This window comes from Kryptolebias marmoratus, linkage group LG8, assembly GCF_001649575.2.
Source record: "Kryptolebias marmoratus isolate JLee-2015 linkage group LG8, ASM164957v2, whole genome shotgun sequence".
Classification (NCBI taxonomy): Eukaryota; Metazoa; Chordata; class Actinopteri; order Cyprinodontiformes; family Rivulidae; genus Kryptolebias; species Kryptolebias marmoratus.
In genome coordinates, this window is record NC_051437.1 from 12,195,225 (window position 1) to 12,212,578 (window position 17,354).

The 17,354-nt window shown below is 37.3% G+C and overlaps 2 protein-coding genes across 3 annotated transcripts in view; both read right to left on the bottom strand.

Annotated features, from left to right (window-relative positions):
* Positions 1 to 2,789: 2,789 nt before the first annotated feature.
* LOC108231989 (B-cadherin-like) lies at positions 2,790 to 9,428 on the bottom strand. Its single transcript, XM_037976890.1, has 15 exons — positions 9,213 to 9,428; positions 8,943 to 9,087; positions 8,670 to 8,842; positions 7,884 to 8,015; positions 7,615 to 7,797; positions 7,059 to 7,399; positions 6,829 to 6,971; positions 6,524 to 6,748; positions 6,194 to 6,421; positions 5,976 to 6,109; positions 5,718 to 5,816; positions 4,625 to 4,708; positions 4,059 to 4,148; positions 3,805 to 3,888; positions 2,790 to 3,660 (listed from the first exon to the last, which is right to left on the bottom strand). Exons 1-15 carry the CDS (start codon positions 9,369 to 9,371, stop codon positions 3,343 to 3,345), a joined length of 2,538 nt encoding a protein of 845 aa, XP_037832818.1. The 5' UTR covers positions 9,372 to 9,428; the 3' UTR covers positions 2,790 to 3,342.
* A 5,852-nt stretch (positions 9,429 to 15,280) lies between these two features.
* cdh26.1 (cadherin 26, tandem duplicate 1) overlaps positions 15,281 to 17,354 on the bottom strand; it is a 12,849-nt gene continuing 10,775 nt past the window's right edge. The window contains exons 17-19 of one of the 2 annotated variants that reach the window (XM_017409712.3): positions 16,576 to 16,614; positions 16,407 to 16,475; positions 15,281 to 16,106 (exon numbers count right to left, since the gene is read on the bottom strand). In XM_017409712.3, the coding sequence (XP_017265201.1) occupies positions 15,897 to 16,106; positions 16,407 to 16,475; positions 16,576 to 16,614 (318 nt within the window). In that variant the 3' untranslated portion in view covers positions 15,281 to 15,896. Of the gene's footprint in view, positions 16,107 to 16,406; positions 16,479 to 16,575; positions 16,615 to 17,354 lie in introns of both variants that reach the window. The other variant, XM_017409711.3, reaches the window with a different exon arrangement.

The window sequence follows — 17,354 nt, forward strand, 5'->3', positions numbered from 1 at the left end:
CAGAAACTGTGGATCAGGAAGTGGAAAAGATTAGTGAGGATGAAGTCCGGAGAGCTTTGAAGAGGATGAAGAAGGGGAAGGCAGTTGGACCCGATGACATACTAGTGGAGGTATGGAAATGTCTAGGAGAGATGGCAGTGAGGTTTTTGACTCGATTATTCAATGGCATTTTTGAGAATGAGAAAATACCTGAGGAATGGAGTAGAAGTGTAGGTGCCAAGTTGTAAGAACAAGGGTGATGTACAGAGTTGTAGCAACTACAGGGGAATTAAGCTGATGAGCCACACGATGAAGATCTGGGAGAGAGTGGTGGAAGCTAGACTTAGACAAGAGGTGACTTTTTGTGAGCAGCAGTATGGTTTGATGCCAAGAAAGAGCACCACAGATGCCATCTTTTCTTTGAGGATGCTGATGGAGAAGTACAGAGAGGGTCAGAAAGAACTTCATTCTGTTTTTGTGGATTCTGAAAAAGCTTAAGGTAGGATGCCGAGGGAGGAGCTGCGGTGTTATATGAGGACATCTGGAGTGACAGAGAATTATGGTAGACTGGGACAGGACATGTATGAGGACAGCAGGACAGTGGTGAGGACAGCAGGACATGTATGAGGACAGCAGGACAGTGGTGAGGTGTGCTGTAGGAGTGACAGATAGCTTCAAGGTGGAGAAGGGACTTGTACATTAAATATTCACTATGCATCATATTTGCAAATAAAATTTGGTTCAAAAAATAAACAAAAAGCACGGTATTCCTGTCGAGAAGTTACAGCTGCATAGTCGAGTTCTGCCGCTGGGGGGCAGAAGAGCACTGTATTACAGCGAGACACTCGGCTCTGAACACTGGCTGCGCGCCATTTGTAGCCTGTCTAACAAAGCGGGTCTCCAGGAAGGATGAGTTTGTAATTTACTGCTTATGAGCCGGATGACCCGCTCGGATCCAGCGGGCGTTCGCCCACTTCAACTACGTGACGGGTATAAACAAAACCAAGTTGTTTCAATGGCACCACCTTCCGCTTATGGGAAAGCTCCTCCCGCTCGTCTCCTCTTATAACCGGGTCATCGCCCGGCTGACAGAAAAGGAACTGACCTACTATGAACGGGTGGTTTGAGGAGGTTCGCAATTAACGTCCTGCTGCTGCAGCTGCGACCAAGCTCATCACAAATAGACGGCAACTCTCCGTTTTATAATAGTTTTTACATAAAAAAAAAAATATATATACTTTTCATGATTCCGTTTGTGAGATGAACCGACCTCTCACTCCAGGTTGGGTCTACAGTCCTTTCACTTTTGAGGAAAATGTATCGCCAGTGCTTGGTTGTTACTTGCAGTTATTTATGTGTGAATTTAGTTCAGGTCAAACAGTTATTATTTGTGCAAAATAGTGCAGTAAAATACTAACAGAAGACATTCAGCTTTATAGAGTCTTAAACCTAACTTGTTGAAAAGCTTAATTATTCATTAGGTTAACTAAATAAACATAAGACAGCATTTTTGAAGCCGTAAAGATTTGCTTTAGTTCTCCTGACTGCATGTAATATTCTTACATGAAGAAAATGTTCGGTAGTGACAAAGTTTATTGGTTTTTAAGGTAAGCAGACAACATATCAGACAGAAGATAATTTATTTATATTACTTTTTTTTTTCCTCTGCTAAATGTCCCAGAGCTTTACATCACAAAACAGTGGTCTCAAACCTGGTGTTTTTAGGGCCCACCGTCCTGTATGTTGTGTTTCCCTGCTTTGACACACCTGATTCTAATGAAGGGGTCATTAACAGACTTGTGCATGAATATGGGACATGCTGAAGCATCATTTAAATCATTTGAACCAGATCTGTGCAGGGAGACATCTAACACATGACCATGCATGACCAAAACAGTCGCAGCTGCTCTACAAAGTAAACACAGGTATTGAATTGTGAGTCGGATCCTCCCTGCGTGAACGACCCCATCTTAACACTGAGGATCAGTTTCTAAGGAGGTCCATAAATCAATCCACACAACTGTTCTCTCTTTTATCATACAGACACAAACGTAAGGCATCCTTATTTAACTCATGCACGGTGCATTTTTCACAAAAATATGAGCTTGGTGGGAGGCTGCTGGGGTCTACAGATGACACTGAAGGATTAAGATTTGAATACTGGATAAATCATTTGCTTCTGGCTCTTTTAAAGTGTCTTTAAAGAGAGGGGCACTTGAGGATGGATAACACTTCCTGTCGATGTACATCATCAGAATTGCTTTAAGCAAAGGGAAAACCAGAATTAATCTCTTTGGACACCAAGCATCCTTTTGGCTTCCTTTTCACTGTTAATATCCATTATTACTTTTTTTAAATAATGCTTGGCTTTTACACTGAAAATGTAGCTTTCAGAGGGACTTTGATGCAGCAGGTTTTGATCATCTCCTTCTAAATTACTGGTTTTGTCTGTTGTGTTGACAAAAGCTGTGATGAAATATTTTAAATTTATTTATTTGTCTTTCTGGTCTTCCTTCTTGTAGGTGTAATGGAAATAAATCTTAGAAGATGGAACAGAAGCATCCTCCCGGTATAAGTTTTGAATTCCACTCCAGACTTGCCCAAGTAAACAACAGACCCTGCATCTACTGGCTTCAGACGGTGAGCATTTATTTCTTCAGTTTGTATTTGAACACACAGCGGGTCCTCCTTTATTATGTAACAAGTGCACACTTTTAAACAGCAAAAATAAAAAGTGGGGGGGAGGAAAAAAAAACCTTATGACAAATTTTCTACTGTTCTTTCTTTCTTTACTTTTATTTCACCAGGAATAAAAAACAAAAAAACATTGAAATTAAAAATCTAGAAAACTAGACGCACATGGAGAGCACAAATCTCCGCCCGGACCGCAGCGTCATTAATCAGAATCAGAATATTTTAATGATCCCCGGGGGGAAATTGCAATTAAAAGATGCACATAAACAACAGACAGACAAGCAAACCTACAAGTACGACTTGTTCGGCGGAGGTAACAAAGGGGTCAGCTGCTTGAGCACAGACATGGTTTTAATAAATGAAACACCTGTGACCTTTGACCCTGTGACATTGAAAGCAACAGGCATCACCCATGAGGTGTCCAGCTGCGCAGCTTGACATTCCTACGTGACATGGCTGCAGAGTTAGAGCACGGGGTCACCACCAAAAATAGTTTGTTGTGACAACCCCCAGCATCTCCTGAAAGTTTCATCCAAATCTGTACTTTAGGTTTTAAGTAATCTTGCTAACAGACGGACAAGCAAACAAACCAACCAACACTATCGAAGACATAACCTCCTTGGAGGAGGTAATTATGTACAACAAGAAAAGCAGTCTTCTTGTAGCTACTCAGGGTAAATGCCACATTTCTGCAGCATGCTTTACAGAGTTGGCGTATTCATTCTTTGTACTCTGGGCAGTGATGCCATCAGGCAAACAGACTGAAGCCAGAGGAAAGAACCTGGAATCCAGGTTTAAGTCTGGGTCAAAGGAAAGTTCAGGAATAGAGATGGCATCAAGTTCATTGACGTGCTCCTCGTCTCCTTCTTCAGTGTAGACAGCTGGTTCATAATCACCTAGTTCTTCGCCTTGTGCGTGCAGAGTGTCCAGGGTTTTTTCCAGTGCCCTTTTTAGTAGAATTTTAAGATGATATTGTCTCATCCAGTCCTTGAAAATCAGAAGAAGAGCAGCAAACCCGTTAAAAAAAAGCAGCAGAAGACTAAAAATAGTTTTTATGCAACAACATTTGACTTATTATAATACAGGTGCTTTTGTCAAGATTTAGAAGTATATGGAAATATATAGAAGTACCACAGTTTTATGTATTCCCAGCTGGTTGTTCAGCCCCATAGATGATGTAACTCCTTGGGAAATCTTCCACTGCTGGCTCATGGACTTGTCAAGAAAACATTAAATTATTAATACCTTAAAAATATTTTATAATTTAAAAAAAAAAATTGCGGTTTGGCAAATTTACACGTAGCCTTTTAAATCAAACAGAGTTATTCAGTAATAAAAACTGCAATAATAGCAAGGCATGACAACAAATTGAAGAATTTCAGTACCGTGACTGAATGTGTCATTCCAGAGCTTGTTTTTCCATACTCTCTGCCATTCGAGTACGCTTCAAAGTTACCTACAGTGTCTGTTATTGCCTGGGGAGAAAGAGCCAATGGTTTATATCTTAACTACATGCGTGAATATTTTTTAAAGCTGTGGAGCAACTTGAATCCAGATCTGATTTGTTGGATTGTAATACAGGACCTTGTGCATTCAGTAGTGTCCAATCCTGGTCCTCGAGGGCCACTATCCTGCATGTTTTAGTTGTTTCTCTGCTCTTCAGCAGGTCTTCAGTCTTCAGAAGCCTGTTAATCACTCAGTCATTCAAATCAGGTGTGTTGGAGGAGAGAAACGACTAAAACATGCAGGATAGTGGCCCTCGAGGACCAGGATTGGATACCATTGCTTTAAATAAGCAAGTGTCAGCTGAGTATATGTTGAATGAATGTATAGCATACCTGATTAACCGGTGGAATTAGTCCATATTTATCATAAGATGTAAGAGATTTTATAAAACCTGCTTTGTGAAGATGTTATCACTGGACATTATAACATGCTTTACAGCACTTACTGGTGTTGTGGTCACAGGTACAGCTTGAGCTCTTATTTGCATCTGTTCTCCATGGTTATTGATGTTTACCAACTCAAAGGGCACCTTAAAGACACAAATACAGTTTTATTTTGTTTTGTTTTTTTATGTAGTTACAGTTGTATACATTTTATTGAATAATACTTTGCTGTACAGTAAAGACTTCAAAAATGTTTGCATGCCTAGATATAACTAAAAATCTACATTTTTCAAAATATCTGTCTATATATTAGTATTGATCAAGTTCACATCTCAGTTAAACTATTCAAAATTCAGTTCACACAAATTAAAACTTAGTTCTTGTTCGTAGTTCAACCTGTGAAAATTTAGAGCTAAATTTGTGCTCCCAAATTAACTAGTTCACATCCATGTAATTATGTTTAGTAAGGCCTTTGAAAAATAAGTTATTAAATTTTTGTAGATGAGATCATTCGGTTATTTAACTTAACTGGTCTCTGAAATAAACACATTTACATGTGTTTATTTTTTTTTTGTATACACATATACTTTCTTAAAATTAATTTACAATAAACTTACACTTATTCACATATTTTCTTCTATTTTTGACGCTAAAAAGCAAAAAAAAATATTGCAATAGAAACACGGTCTTTAAAGACTTTTACTTGGGTCATTTTCAAAGCACCATGAGACTGATGCTAGACCAGGATTGGACACCGCTGCTGAAATACACTCCTGCACAGTAAATGGAGAACCAGACATGGGCCATTACGCTTTATGCTTAAGACAGAAGCGAGGGGGAAATGCATAAATCTTATTATTAACAGGTTCCCACAAAGATGGGGGTACACAAATGTTTGTGTAACAGCCCGACTACACAGTGTGCTCAAAGAAGACAGCCAGGTCCTGTTTCTAAGGGGAAATACTGTCTCTTTTCTGCAGAAAGTAGGTAAATTTAGTCCTAAGATTTTGTCAGTTTCTAGCAGCTGCTCACTGTCAAAACCAGTGTTCAATGTTGTCACAATGAGCCATGCTTTGTTTGAGTTGTTTGCTAAAAATAGTTTTGTTTTTTTTTTTAAAGAAAATAGTTCATTAGTATATACTTTAAGACACTCACTGGGGCCGTGGTCATACACACAACTTGAGAGCTTATCAGCATCTGTTCCTCGTTTTCACTGTTGTTTATCAGCTCGAAGGGCACCTTCAACATATAAATACAGTTTTAAAATTTGACAGCAAAATTGACAGAAAACTATTTTGAGGGAATAATGCTTCTACTGTCAATTAAATATATTCCATAATTTATCTTTCGTTGTGCATGTTTTAGTATGCATCTGTGTGTGAGAAGTCAATAGAAAGAACTTCAAATGAAGATATTTACTCTGCAGTCATCTCCCGGCTCCTCGGTGTTACTTATTATCAAATGTCCAGAATTGTCTGCTGGGATTGTGATCGGAATCTGCAGCTTCTTATACTTACATGACACCAGAAGAGTAACAATTAGCAAACCTGGAGAATAAAGACCAGACAAACACAAATTACTGTCACGATCATATTGATGATGATTGATCAGTAATTCCGATTTTTATCTACCTGCAAACAGTGTCATGCATAAAAACAATATTCTCAGAGATGCTCCTTCTAATGTGGATCTAGAAGCTTTTAGGTTTCTGCAGTTTGGTTGTGTTACGTTCAAGCAGTCACACACAGTAACGGACAGTTTGTGGACAGCCGTCTTTCCTTGAAGATCTGACACTTCTATCAGCAACTCGTGATGTCCAGAATAAACTTTATTTTCTTTCACTAGGTAGACTGAATACCCTACACATAGAAAACAAACATATACTTGGTTATGTTGTAAGAAATAATTGTGACACTCTTTAGTAACAAGCCTTACCCTCTTTGTTGAGTGAATGAGCTCACCTTGTTTAGGTTCAACCCTCCACCTGTCCTCTACATCTTCAAGAAGTTTGAATCTGAAAGGCCCGACATAGGGTTCTTCATCCAGGTCCAGCGCTGTGATATTGGCCTGTGAGGTTTCATCACTTTGGCACATGTCAATAGAGCTTACTGCCAGCGACGGAGCATTGTCATTCACGTCATTAATCTGGATGCTGAGAGTTGCTGTGCCTGTCAGTGGGCGTTCACCTTGTTTGCAAACACACGTTGTACAATATTAGTAATGTGATGGCAAAATTATATATGCGATGAAAAATAATAAGGTATACCATCTTTAACTGCATATAATGTGGCTACATATACTCCATTTTTAACAAAGGGAGACTCTCGGTCTAAGCTCTTTGATGTTTTTATGTCTCCTGTCTCTGGGTCCACTGTCAGGCAATCAGCTGGATCCTCTCCTTTTATGTATCTGAAACAAAAGGTCGACGTTTTCTTATTCACTCTTGCAGAAAGCTGTTTTCTTGAAGAACTGACCTGTAGTGCCTTCAATACTTACTTTACTTTGGTTCCACTGATGTCAGGATCTCTAGCAGAAAATGTCTCTAAATATTGCCCCGCCTCAACATTTTCTGGCACAGAAATCTGTTTCTGAGGTCGGTCAAAGACTGGAGGCTCACTGACGTCCTCCACGTTTACAGTCATTTTATAGCTGGATGTCTTTTCTGTGCCGTCTTCATGCCTTCTTATTTTCGCGCCACTAAAAATTATCTCATTTCCTGTTTGTATCGTCCAAAGACCAACAGCGTTGCGATTCTTCACTTTGCACATGTAGTAGGGGATCTCATTTTCTGCAGTGATAGTGATGTTCTTCACCGGATCCTCCTCAAAGTCAAGATGCTGTTATAAAGAAGAAAAAAAATAGGCTCAAGTATCCCAGATGATAGACTGACAAGGAGTCAACAACAGCTTGTAGGTCTTCGTCACGATACTAAAAAGTTTATTATAAATGTTGTTTTATATGTTTAAAAAAATACATCAGACTTCATGCATCTTTAAAAGTATCAGGGTAAAGGTGGAGGGTGATCAACCATAGCACTTTAGGTAAAAAATACCTTTTCCACATACAATAGACCTTCATTTGTCTCGGGATCAGTGGTGATTCTAAAATTGTTGTTTTTGTCTCCGTGGATTTTATATTTTGCCTTCCAGGCTCTTGTTTCTCTGGTGTCGTTATCGGCAACTTGTAGACGTGAAACAAAAACATTTTCCTGTCCTTCTTTCACTTTTTCTGGGGCCTAGGACACAAAAATGTTGAGGATTATGTAATAAATGTGTTTGAAAGTATCATATATTTAGCTATCTGAAATCACTAGATGCTCACATTTTGTTTTATGAACTCAGGAAGGTGGTTGTTTCCGTCCTCTATGTTTATTATGACAGTGCAGGAGCTGGACAGTGGTTTTGGTTTTCCGTCGTCTGTGGCCATCACAATAAGGACGTATTTCTCAGCTTTCTGGTGGAATAAATAGCAAACCTAGTTTTAGGATGTCTGAAGTTTCTTAGGCTTTTCTATGACAAAATTAAATCAGTTCATTTAGAACAAACTGTTATCCGGTTATATGGAAGTATACTAAACTAAACTAAAGTGGTTTGATAATTCAATAGGTTGACACATTATATAGCACTAATAAATTGATTTTTTCTTAATAGCTGGCAATGAGTCTTGATGTAAATCTTATTAAATTAACACATTTTTGTGTTTTCTAAGGTCAGCTGTCTTTGGCCGTCTTAAACTGGATTGACTCCAAAAGTTGATCAGTTGTAGATATCAGCACAATTGATATCTACAATTGATTTCTGAAAATTTCATAAAAACCCATTCTGTTGTTCATGAGATATTTTGCTAACGTTACAAACAAACACACAGGCATAGGCAAAAAACCTCATTGCTTCACCTTCACCAGCGAGCGATTAAAAACCCTTTGAGAGTTCTGAAATCTGTCTTTGAAAATTTGACTTTCAAACTTAAAATATTATAAATTCCTACCAAATGTCTACCGTCTTCTGCTAATGATAACAGTTGTATTTGAAACATAAACTAATATTGTTCGAATTTAAGGTTTTGTTTTGTTTTGCTATTTTGCCATCAAATTATAAGAACTCTCACCTCATAGTTCAGACATCCTTTGAAAGAAATTCTTCCAAAATCAGCCGGCATGTTGCTTATGAAAAATTCCAAGTCGTGTGGTGTAGGAGTGACGGAGTGTATGCTGAAGGTAAACTTCCTGTACTTCTCACTGCTGTCATGGTCTGTTGCTTTAACAGTAATCAGGTCAGTGCCTGCCAAATGTTACAAGGGAAGAGGTGTTTTGTTTTACTTTTAGAGACTGTGAAATAAAATTAATTTCATCATGGTATTTGTTTAAGATGAGACTCTTACCTTGTAATGTTGACTCTTCTATGGTAATATTGTACTTTTGATGTTCAAATAATGGAGGGTTGTCATTTACGTCAACAATATAAATGTGGACGCTCAGTTGTGACACTTTATTATGTGTTTTTTTGTCATGTTCCACAAAGGTCAGCTGAGGTGAAATACAAAATCGGGTATATTGTGGAACCGTCACAAAAAAATAAACTTTCAAGATAATCATTGCTCAGATGTTTTCATTTTTTCATTTTGGTTGTTTGTTTGTTTTTTTCCTCTTACCTTCAAAGTGTCATATTTTTCACAGTCCACAGGACCCAGGATATAAACATCTCCTGTGCTTTTGTTGAATTCTATCAAGTTTCGAGGTTCCTCCTCAATGCCTTGACCGTGTATTTGAATAACATTTTCGGTTTCATCAACATTTATCTGGAACACCATCAGCAAATGTTTGCATCAATCTTTCATTTGAAAATATGTACTGTTTATAACAGTGAATTGTGGGACATTGATACTCACTTTGCCCAGGAAAAATGGAAAAGGTCCACTGTAGTCTTCTTCAAAAAAGAAGGACTGTATGAGCCAGGACCTTTTTCGCCTCAGCAAAGTTTCTGATGAACTGTGAACTCCTAGACACTACGATATTACATGACCTTATATTACTTACTTTGGCTGTGTGAATAATGTATGTGAGAGTACAAATATTGTGCACCAAACAGTAGAAACAAAACAAACATAATCTAACATTCATAATGATCATTGGTTTAGCAAGTTGTTTAATTGGATCAGTTTTATAGGTGGTATTTCCTTGTGAAGTTAACAGAACAGGGAATGAATGAAGTCTGCACACTTATTCCTCAACACAGGACTGGTCTTAACAACGTTTTAGTCCAAACTGAATCTTTGTTAGGTCAAAGCAAGATCCAATTAGGATCTAATTTGGATCAAAACGTTAAGTAAACCAATACTGTGTCGACGAATAAGTGTGCGGACTTTACTTCATTGATCCCTATGAGGGTTTATACAGCCCAGGATGGTTATATGATGTGTGGCGTTAACCGTACAAAACACTGAATAAAAAGGTAAATACAAAACCAAAACAGAATAATTAACCAGTTGATTTCAGTGAGGTGGATGATTCAGTAAATATACAGTTTTAGTTAAAATAATGCTTTATTTTATCTTCCTTCATAGTGCTTTTATTTTTAGAGTAAAATTCTGATAAAAAATAAACAAACACAACGTAGTAAAAGTCAGAATTATGTAATCAGTCCCGAATGTTTTAAATAACTAATCTTTACATCCAGAAAGATGGTGAAGATAAGTTCTTACCAGTATCACAAGAAGACTGAAAAGTTCTGTCTCCATATTAGATCCAAAATGATTTTATGCATCGGGTCTTATTTCCACACAGACTCTTCCTCAAACGAGTTGAATGGAAGTCTATATATCAGTGTGGACTTCAGTAAAAAGGCACATTGAGTGGGAGGGACTGCATGACACACAGATTTACCAGATTAGGTCAGAAAGAAAACAACAGAACAGGATATGAGTTTTTGTTGAAAAATGATAAGATCAACCTCTTTCAGGTCCCCTTAAAACATGACGATGCCCACTTTCTTTACATTGTTCTGTTGTGCTAAAAGTTTTGCAAAAATAACAAAATAATAATACTTCAAAGGTATATATAAAACCCATGGAAGCATTTGAGAATTATTTTTAGTTTTGTCAACGAAAACATTTAGTTTTTCATCTTCAGACTAATCCGAAGCTCCAGATTACTTTTAACAGGACAACAAAACACAATAAAATATATTTTGGTTAGTATTTTATTTTATTTTACTCAACCAAATGATGATTTCGTTTAAATATTTTGTGAGCCGTATTGTTTATCACTAACTTATGTTGGCATATTTGGTATATTTATACTGGCAGCCACAGTTCCCTGGAAAAAAAGGTGTGAACCATGAAACCACAACAACCTGCACTGGAAACCTGATTTACTGCAAAACTTATGGGAAGTTGCTTTGGTTGAAAATACCTAGTTAATACCAGTTATTTATAAATGTATGTACACTTTGTTGCCATGGAGCTGGTGAAGCGGCAGCCATTACACGCAGCTCTGTTTGAATGTCTCATTTTTCAAATGTTTTTATAATCTTTTTTGTTTGTTTCTTTGTTTTTTCTTTAGGCAGTGTATTGCCTTATTACAAATCAAGTATTGATAAAAAAAAGGGGGAGTCAAGTAATAATGCCAGCTAATGTTTACTTTCAAAAAGAACTGCTGGAGCTAGCACCGTTTTTCCTAGAATTGTTGGTATAAGACATGACATCCAGAGCAACTGCAGGTCAGAAGGGAATGAAACCGGCTTAAACAGGCCAATGCAGCTATTCAATCTGAGCCTGCAGCTACAGAAGATTCCCACCTCCTGGAAGACGTCATGTCCGGTCCCAGTTCCCAAGAAAAAATGTGCAACAGGCCCCAGTGACTTCAGACCCATTGCCTTAACCTGTCACATCTTGAGTTCATATCCTGTCTGAGTCCAATCTGTGTGAAGTTTGCATGTTCTCCACGTTGATGCGTGGGTTTCCAACAACAGTTCAAAAACATGCTTGTTAGAATAAATTGACATTCTAATTTGTTCTTTGGTGTGTGTGTGTGTGTGTGTGTGCGTGTGTACTCAAGGCTGTGTGTCCTGCGTGTGTTTGTGTCGGCCCTACAATGGACTCGCCACCTGTCCAGGGTGTGTCCAATCTGTTACCTGTTGACTGCTGGAGATAGACAGCAGCCAGTACCAAAAATGAGTGAGTGAGAATACAAAAATCTAAATTAAGGCAATATTTAATGTGACTATCCTTTGCCTTCAAAACTGCATCAGTTCTTCTAAACATTCAGTCTGAAAGGAATTGCACAAAACACATCAACACAAAGAAAATATTGCAGTCCAAAGAAAATACTGGAGCAAAAAAAAAAAAGACAACTTGCATTATGCAAGAATCACATATGCTAAGACTAAATGCATCAGTTTTTTAAATTGTTTTTTAGATTCACACTTTAACATTTTATCCTACTGTTCAGATTCTAACAGTAGCTTCGGGACAATCTAGAGATCATATATGAAATGCAGGTTGGATACATGGTTTCAAAACTGTCTGCTGTTTTCGTTCTCTTAGCTCAGCAAGGTAATCATCACTACTACTGAAAAATTCTATAAATTATGGCAGTAGCTTTAAGATTCATTCAAAAATGAATTAATAGGTAATGAATCTAAATTCAATAAAGTGCAACTCATTTCATTTACCTCATGAGGATGATTTGTGTTTTTGAGAGGATTTTATGAATTATACATGACACATTTTTTAATGTGGAAAGGTTCCCTATCAGCTGTGACTACAGTTGTTTTACCGGGGTTAGATGCTTTAACACTGTCAGAAAAGGCAACCATTTCCACCTCTTACCATTTTACATGACTGTGCTTGTTCCAGTCGGCCAACAATAACGAATGGCTTTGTAACCCACTCCCCATAGATCTGATACAATCACTTCTCAAGAAAAAGATGTGAAACTAAACCCTGCATAGACTTGTGTCTATAAATGACAAACTCCCAAGTTTGTTTTGGAAAACAAAAAAGAAAAAAAAGAGTACTGATGTTTTTGCGTAGATACAAATTACCAACAGGATCCAGAGATCAGATAGTGTAAAACTTGTACAAATATTGTGAATCTAACTTTACTGTAAATGCAAACCAATATTTCTCATTCATTGTCAGGATTTATGTTGAACTTCTTGTTGCTGGAATGTCTGTTCTTTTAAAACTACTCTGAACCACATTTATGTTGAGTTTTGTTGTTTAATTTTGTTTTATGTGCTTTTCCTTTCATAGAGCCCTTATATCCACTGTAATCTAAAGTGTTTTTAGAAGTGTGATGTTTTTTATTTATGTCCCATAGAAGCATGCTGCAAAAAGTAGCTAAGCTTAAAAAAAGTTCACCTAAATATAAATTATGTAGAATATATATTTGTACAGAAGAATATACAGAATGATATGCATCACACATTAACTGTGTCAGGATTTGGGTATTTTGAGTTATATTTTGATCTTCTGTGTTTGATTTCCATATTTTTTTGTGTGTGTTCTCGTGATCCTTATGATTTCGGTTTGTTCCTTGTATTTCTTTAATATGTATAGTTTTGCTCCCTGTGCCCTCTGTGTTCCTTGTGCCATTATTCTCTCTCATTTAGTTGCCTCCTCATTAGTTTTCCTGTCAGCCTGCCGTGCCCACTTGTTCCCCATTACCTGTCACTTCAGCTGCAGTCAGTCTCCCACTAACTCCCAGCCCTTTATATTCAGTCACTTCCATTTTCTCCTCGTTCAGTGTTGGTTTCATGCCACAGTCAGGTCTGTTCCTTGTATCGCCTCACGATCCTCAGTATTTAGTTCCTTGTTGTTGTTTTTTGCTGCCACAACAGCCTTTTTGTTTTGTAAAATAAATAATTTCCTTCACACCTGATAAACTGCCTCTGGCACCTTTGCTCAGAAACAGGTATTTCCACTCCTGCTTGTTTTTTCTGATGGGCCTCTGTTCTTTTCATTAGCCACTTAAAAAGAGATTACAGAGAAACACTACAAAGGTTTTCTTTACATCACATAAACTTGAACACCCTAAAAATCTTTTTTTTACGAGCAGTAGGACAAGCCGCAGTCATGAACTATAGAACAAGAAAGAAACCATGTTGCTGGCTTTTAAAGAAATCAGGCATAAAAACTTTTATAACAAAAGTGTAAAATGACTTAAAGAAAGAACATGCTGTTACTTGTAGTTTGGATATTAAAACATTGCCCCTCCTCCCCCACTCAACAGGTGAGAATGGGATGCTGCAGTGGTGCGCAAACCAATTCTTTAGAAAAACCAAAAGCAAAATGATGGCAAAGTGTGAGAGCATGGCGGCGAATCAAAACAAATTAAACCTGGCTGTTTTTCAAAACCAGACAGACAAGTTTAAACGTGACATACTTAGGTTGAGAAAAAGCCAAATATGAACCTAAACTTGGAAGTAAAACCTCCCCAGGGCAGAATGTAAGGTTCTGAAGTGAGTAAAGTTCATATTTTAATCATTTTAAGGCTCAGCATGTCTTTCGATGCACTACAGTAGATGAGAGAGTTTGGCTCAAGATGGGTGTAATCCCTGTTCACTGTTAGAAGTGCACCGTCCTGAAGCAGATAACAAACACAAGTTCTGCTGGAACTCAAAATCTTTCTGTTTTAATCTGACAAGTCAGTGCAGTCGTGTCTGATCACAGTCGTGTTTCGGTTCCCAAAGCAGAGAGTGACTGGAACTGAAAGTTTTTGATTCAAGATACTGTCCAATTTAGGGTAAATCGTGGTGAATTTTTGATGCGTTAATACTTCCAGACACCAGTGTTGGTATTGATACAGCTTGGTGGCGTTTCAGTCCATCACAAGGCCAAAACAAAAACAGCCATGCACGCTCACACTCACCCCTTCTGTCAAAATTTACAATAAACATACATGATATGCTTTTAGACTGGGGAAAGGTTCACACAGACACAAAAATGGCCCTAACAATGTAAACCACCATTTTGTTTAATGAGACAAAACTGACTTTCCCCACTAAAAACTTTTGTTTTTATTTTTTGCAAAATGTAGTCTGCTTTACTGTTTCAAGTCGACACAATAACTGTTTAATTTTTTTTGACATCATGAGAGGAACATCACTACATTTGGCTAAATGCAATCTTTCAGCTGGAACAGTATTTGGGGCAAGACAGATCATATTTAATAAGTTCCCAACACGTCACAGTGCATACAAACTGAAAAACACTTCATACTGACCACACCTTTCCTAGGATTTCTATTCAACTCTGCTGGAAGCTTTTGTAGTTCAGATTTTTCTGTAAAAACTCCTGTCTGCCTAGTATAATTTTTTTGCACCTGTGACTCAGCCTCGCCAGGTCAGAAGGATATCCAGGTTTACTAAATGTTAACATTAAAATATTGCATTCTCAAGAACCAAAGAGACAGCGGTCCCACCTGATAGAAAGGTGCATATTCGTATGTTCTCTGCAGTTTGCAGTACAAAAACAAATAAAATAAAAAAAACACAGAAAAACTAAAAGAATTGGGTAAATACAAGCATGGAGCAGGGACTTTGTGGCTAACAGGCCTTTTTTGTGCAGCTTTTATTCAGGTTCCAAAATATAGAATGGAAACTGTCACATAAACATCTTTACACTGAAAGAGTGCTATGAGTGTGTATTTTAGCAGAGGCAAATGATACTAAACTGAAAAATGTTCTCTAAAAAACATAAAGAAAGAGATCCAAAGATGTTTATAAAAAGTCTTTTTTTTATTTGCATAGTTAAGTTCCCACCCTTGTTTCACCAAATCACAAACTACGAACATTTACAGTTTTTTTTTGTTTGTTTGTTTTGTCACTGATTATTTGTCTCCACCCAAAGAGTTTTTAGCTTGGGCTCTTTAAAAAAACTCTTTACAAAAATCATTTTAGGGAACGTGACAGACATTTTAATGCACATGCTATAAAATACCCCAGTTTATACAAGTGTCCTTCTGTTAGAGTAAATTTCAACATAACGCTGTCCTGGCAGAACCACCAAAGCTCAAAGTAGTGCGGTCTTAAGTGGCACTTATACATTATGTCTTAGCAAAATAGAAAAGCAAGCAAATACATCCAGTTACTGAGAAAATCCAAGCTTTTAGAATCACCAGAGCATGACATGCTATACAGAATCCATATTTCACAGATAAGAGCAAGTATACAATACCTAGCTTAAAGGATTTGAGATGTTCAAGTCCATAGTTTACAAAATGGTTAAGTGAAAAATCCAGCTAGTTTGGTGTTTTGCTTTTCAAATAGCCCAGGTAAATGAGTCCATAACTGCAATCAGAAACTAGCAGGGAAGAGCTGACATCGGCGCCTTTTACAGCTGTACGTTTTTAGATTGCTGACAGATCTCTCCCAAGGTCTTGAACCTTGGCCCAAGATTATCCAAAAAATTCAAATCCTCCTCCTGGTTGTTGAGTGACAACTGGTCCAGTGACTGGCATATGCTGCCGTTCCCCTCATTTGCATAGTAGGTAGGCATGTAATCCAAGGAACTTGGGTCGCATTCACTCAACGTGGGCACTTTCTGCGGGATTTAAGTGTAAAAAAAAAGTCATATGAAGACTTATTTTGTTATATTTTCTGTTTGAATGTAAAATGTTGTGCTCATAATTGTCCACTTTAAATTCATTGCCTGTTGTTGTAGATAATCTGTGTAACCTTAAGGAATAAGTTGTCATTCTTGTCATGATGAAGTTATGATAGTGTTTTAACTCATTTGTGACAATTTGACTGGGACCTATTCGGTCTTTGTTAATCTGATCACAAATAGTGTCTCACACGTTCCGTGATTTGCTGTGTTGTGTGTGAAGTAAAGCTCTCTTACCTGGCTGATATGACATTCCAGGACCTGAGACGACAATGCTCTTAAAGTCTGTCTGTGCATTGAGTTGCTCTGCTGACAGAAAGGAACAATGTCATCTTATATAACCATAAAGTATTGTAAATGTACAAGTGCTTTAGTGCTTACATACAGTAATGAAAGTACTGCTTACCTGCAGTGTTTGCCTCCTGCTGGTATTCCAGGATAAGCTCTGAACAAAGAAACCAAAACTTCAGTTTTGTCTTTACTTCAGCATATCTCAGAAACACTGCAGCCATGGTGTGCTAAATTTATTTTAATGCAGTAATCATACAGCCATAAAACATGAGCAATAAAGTAAAGGCTTGTTTTTGTGTTCATTTGTTTCACTGTCTGCTCGCAAAATGTCTCATGAACCAGTAGATGACTTTTATTTAAATTTCAGAAAATGTTTGAATGTAGCTTTATAACTGACCAATTTTTGGAGTCAACTTGATTCAAGATGGCCGCCACAGTTCGTTGGTTTTAGCAAACGCAAAAAGGCTACACATCTGTCAATTTTACAGAATATCAAGCTAAAATTTGCAAGGAAGGCTAGTTTTATTTATCACTTAATTTTTCAGCATTTAACCTTTTTATATCACTGAGAATGGTAATGATAGTAATGAAATAAAGTGTAATTTTGGAAGTATTGCATATTTGTATGCAGGGAAAATCGATGCAGTTTAACATGCATCCAGTTAAAGGACCATTATTAGGTGAGACGTGTGGAATTTTCATACGACTAAAACTTTGAAAAACCGCTCAAGTCTCCCTGTTTTAACTCGTGGTAAATAATTTTAGACAATGTAAAAGCTAAACGTGTGTGCATGTACAGGTGCTGGTCATAAAATTAGAATATCATGAAAAAGTAGATTGATTTCAGTAATTCCATTTAAAAAGTGAAACTTGTATATTATATTCATACATTAC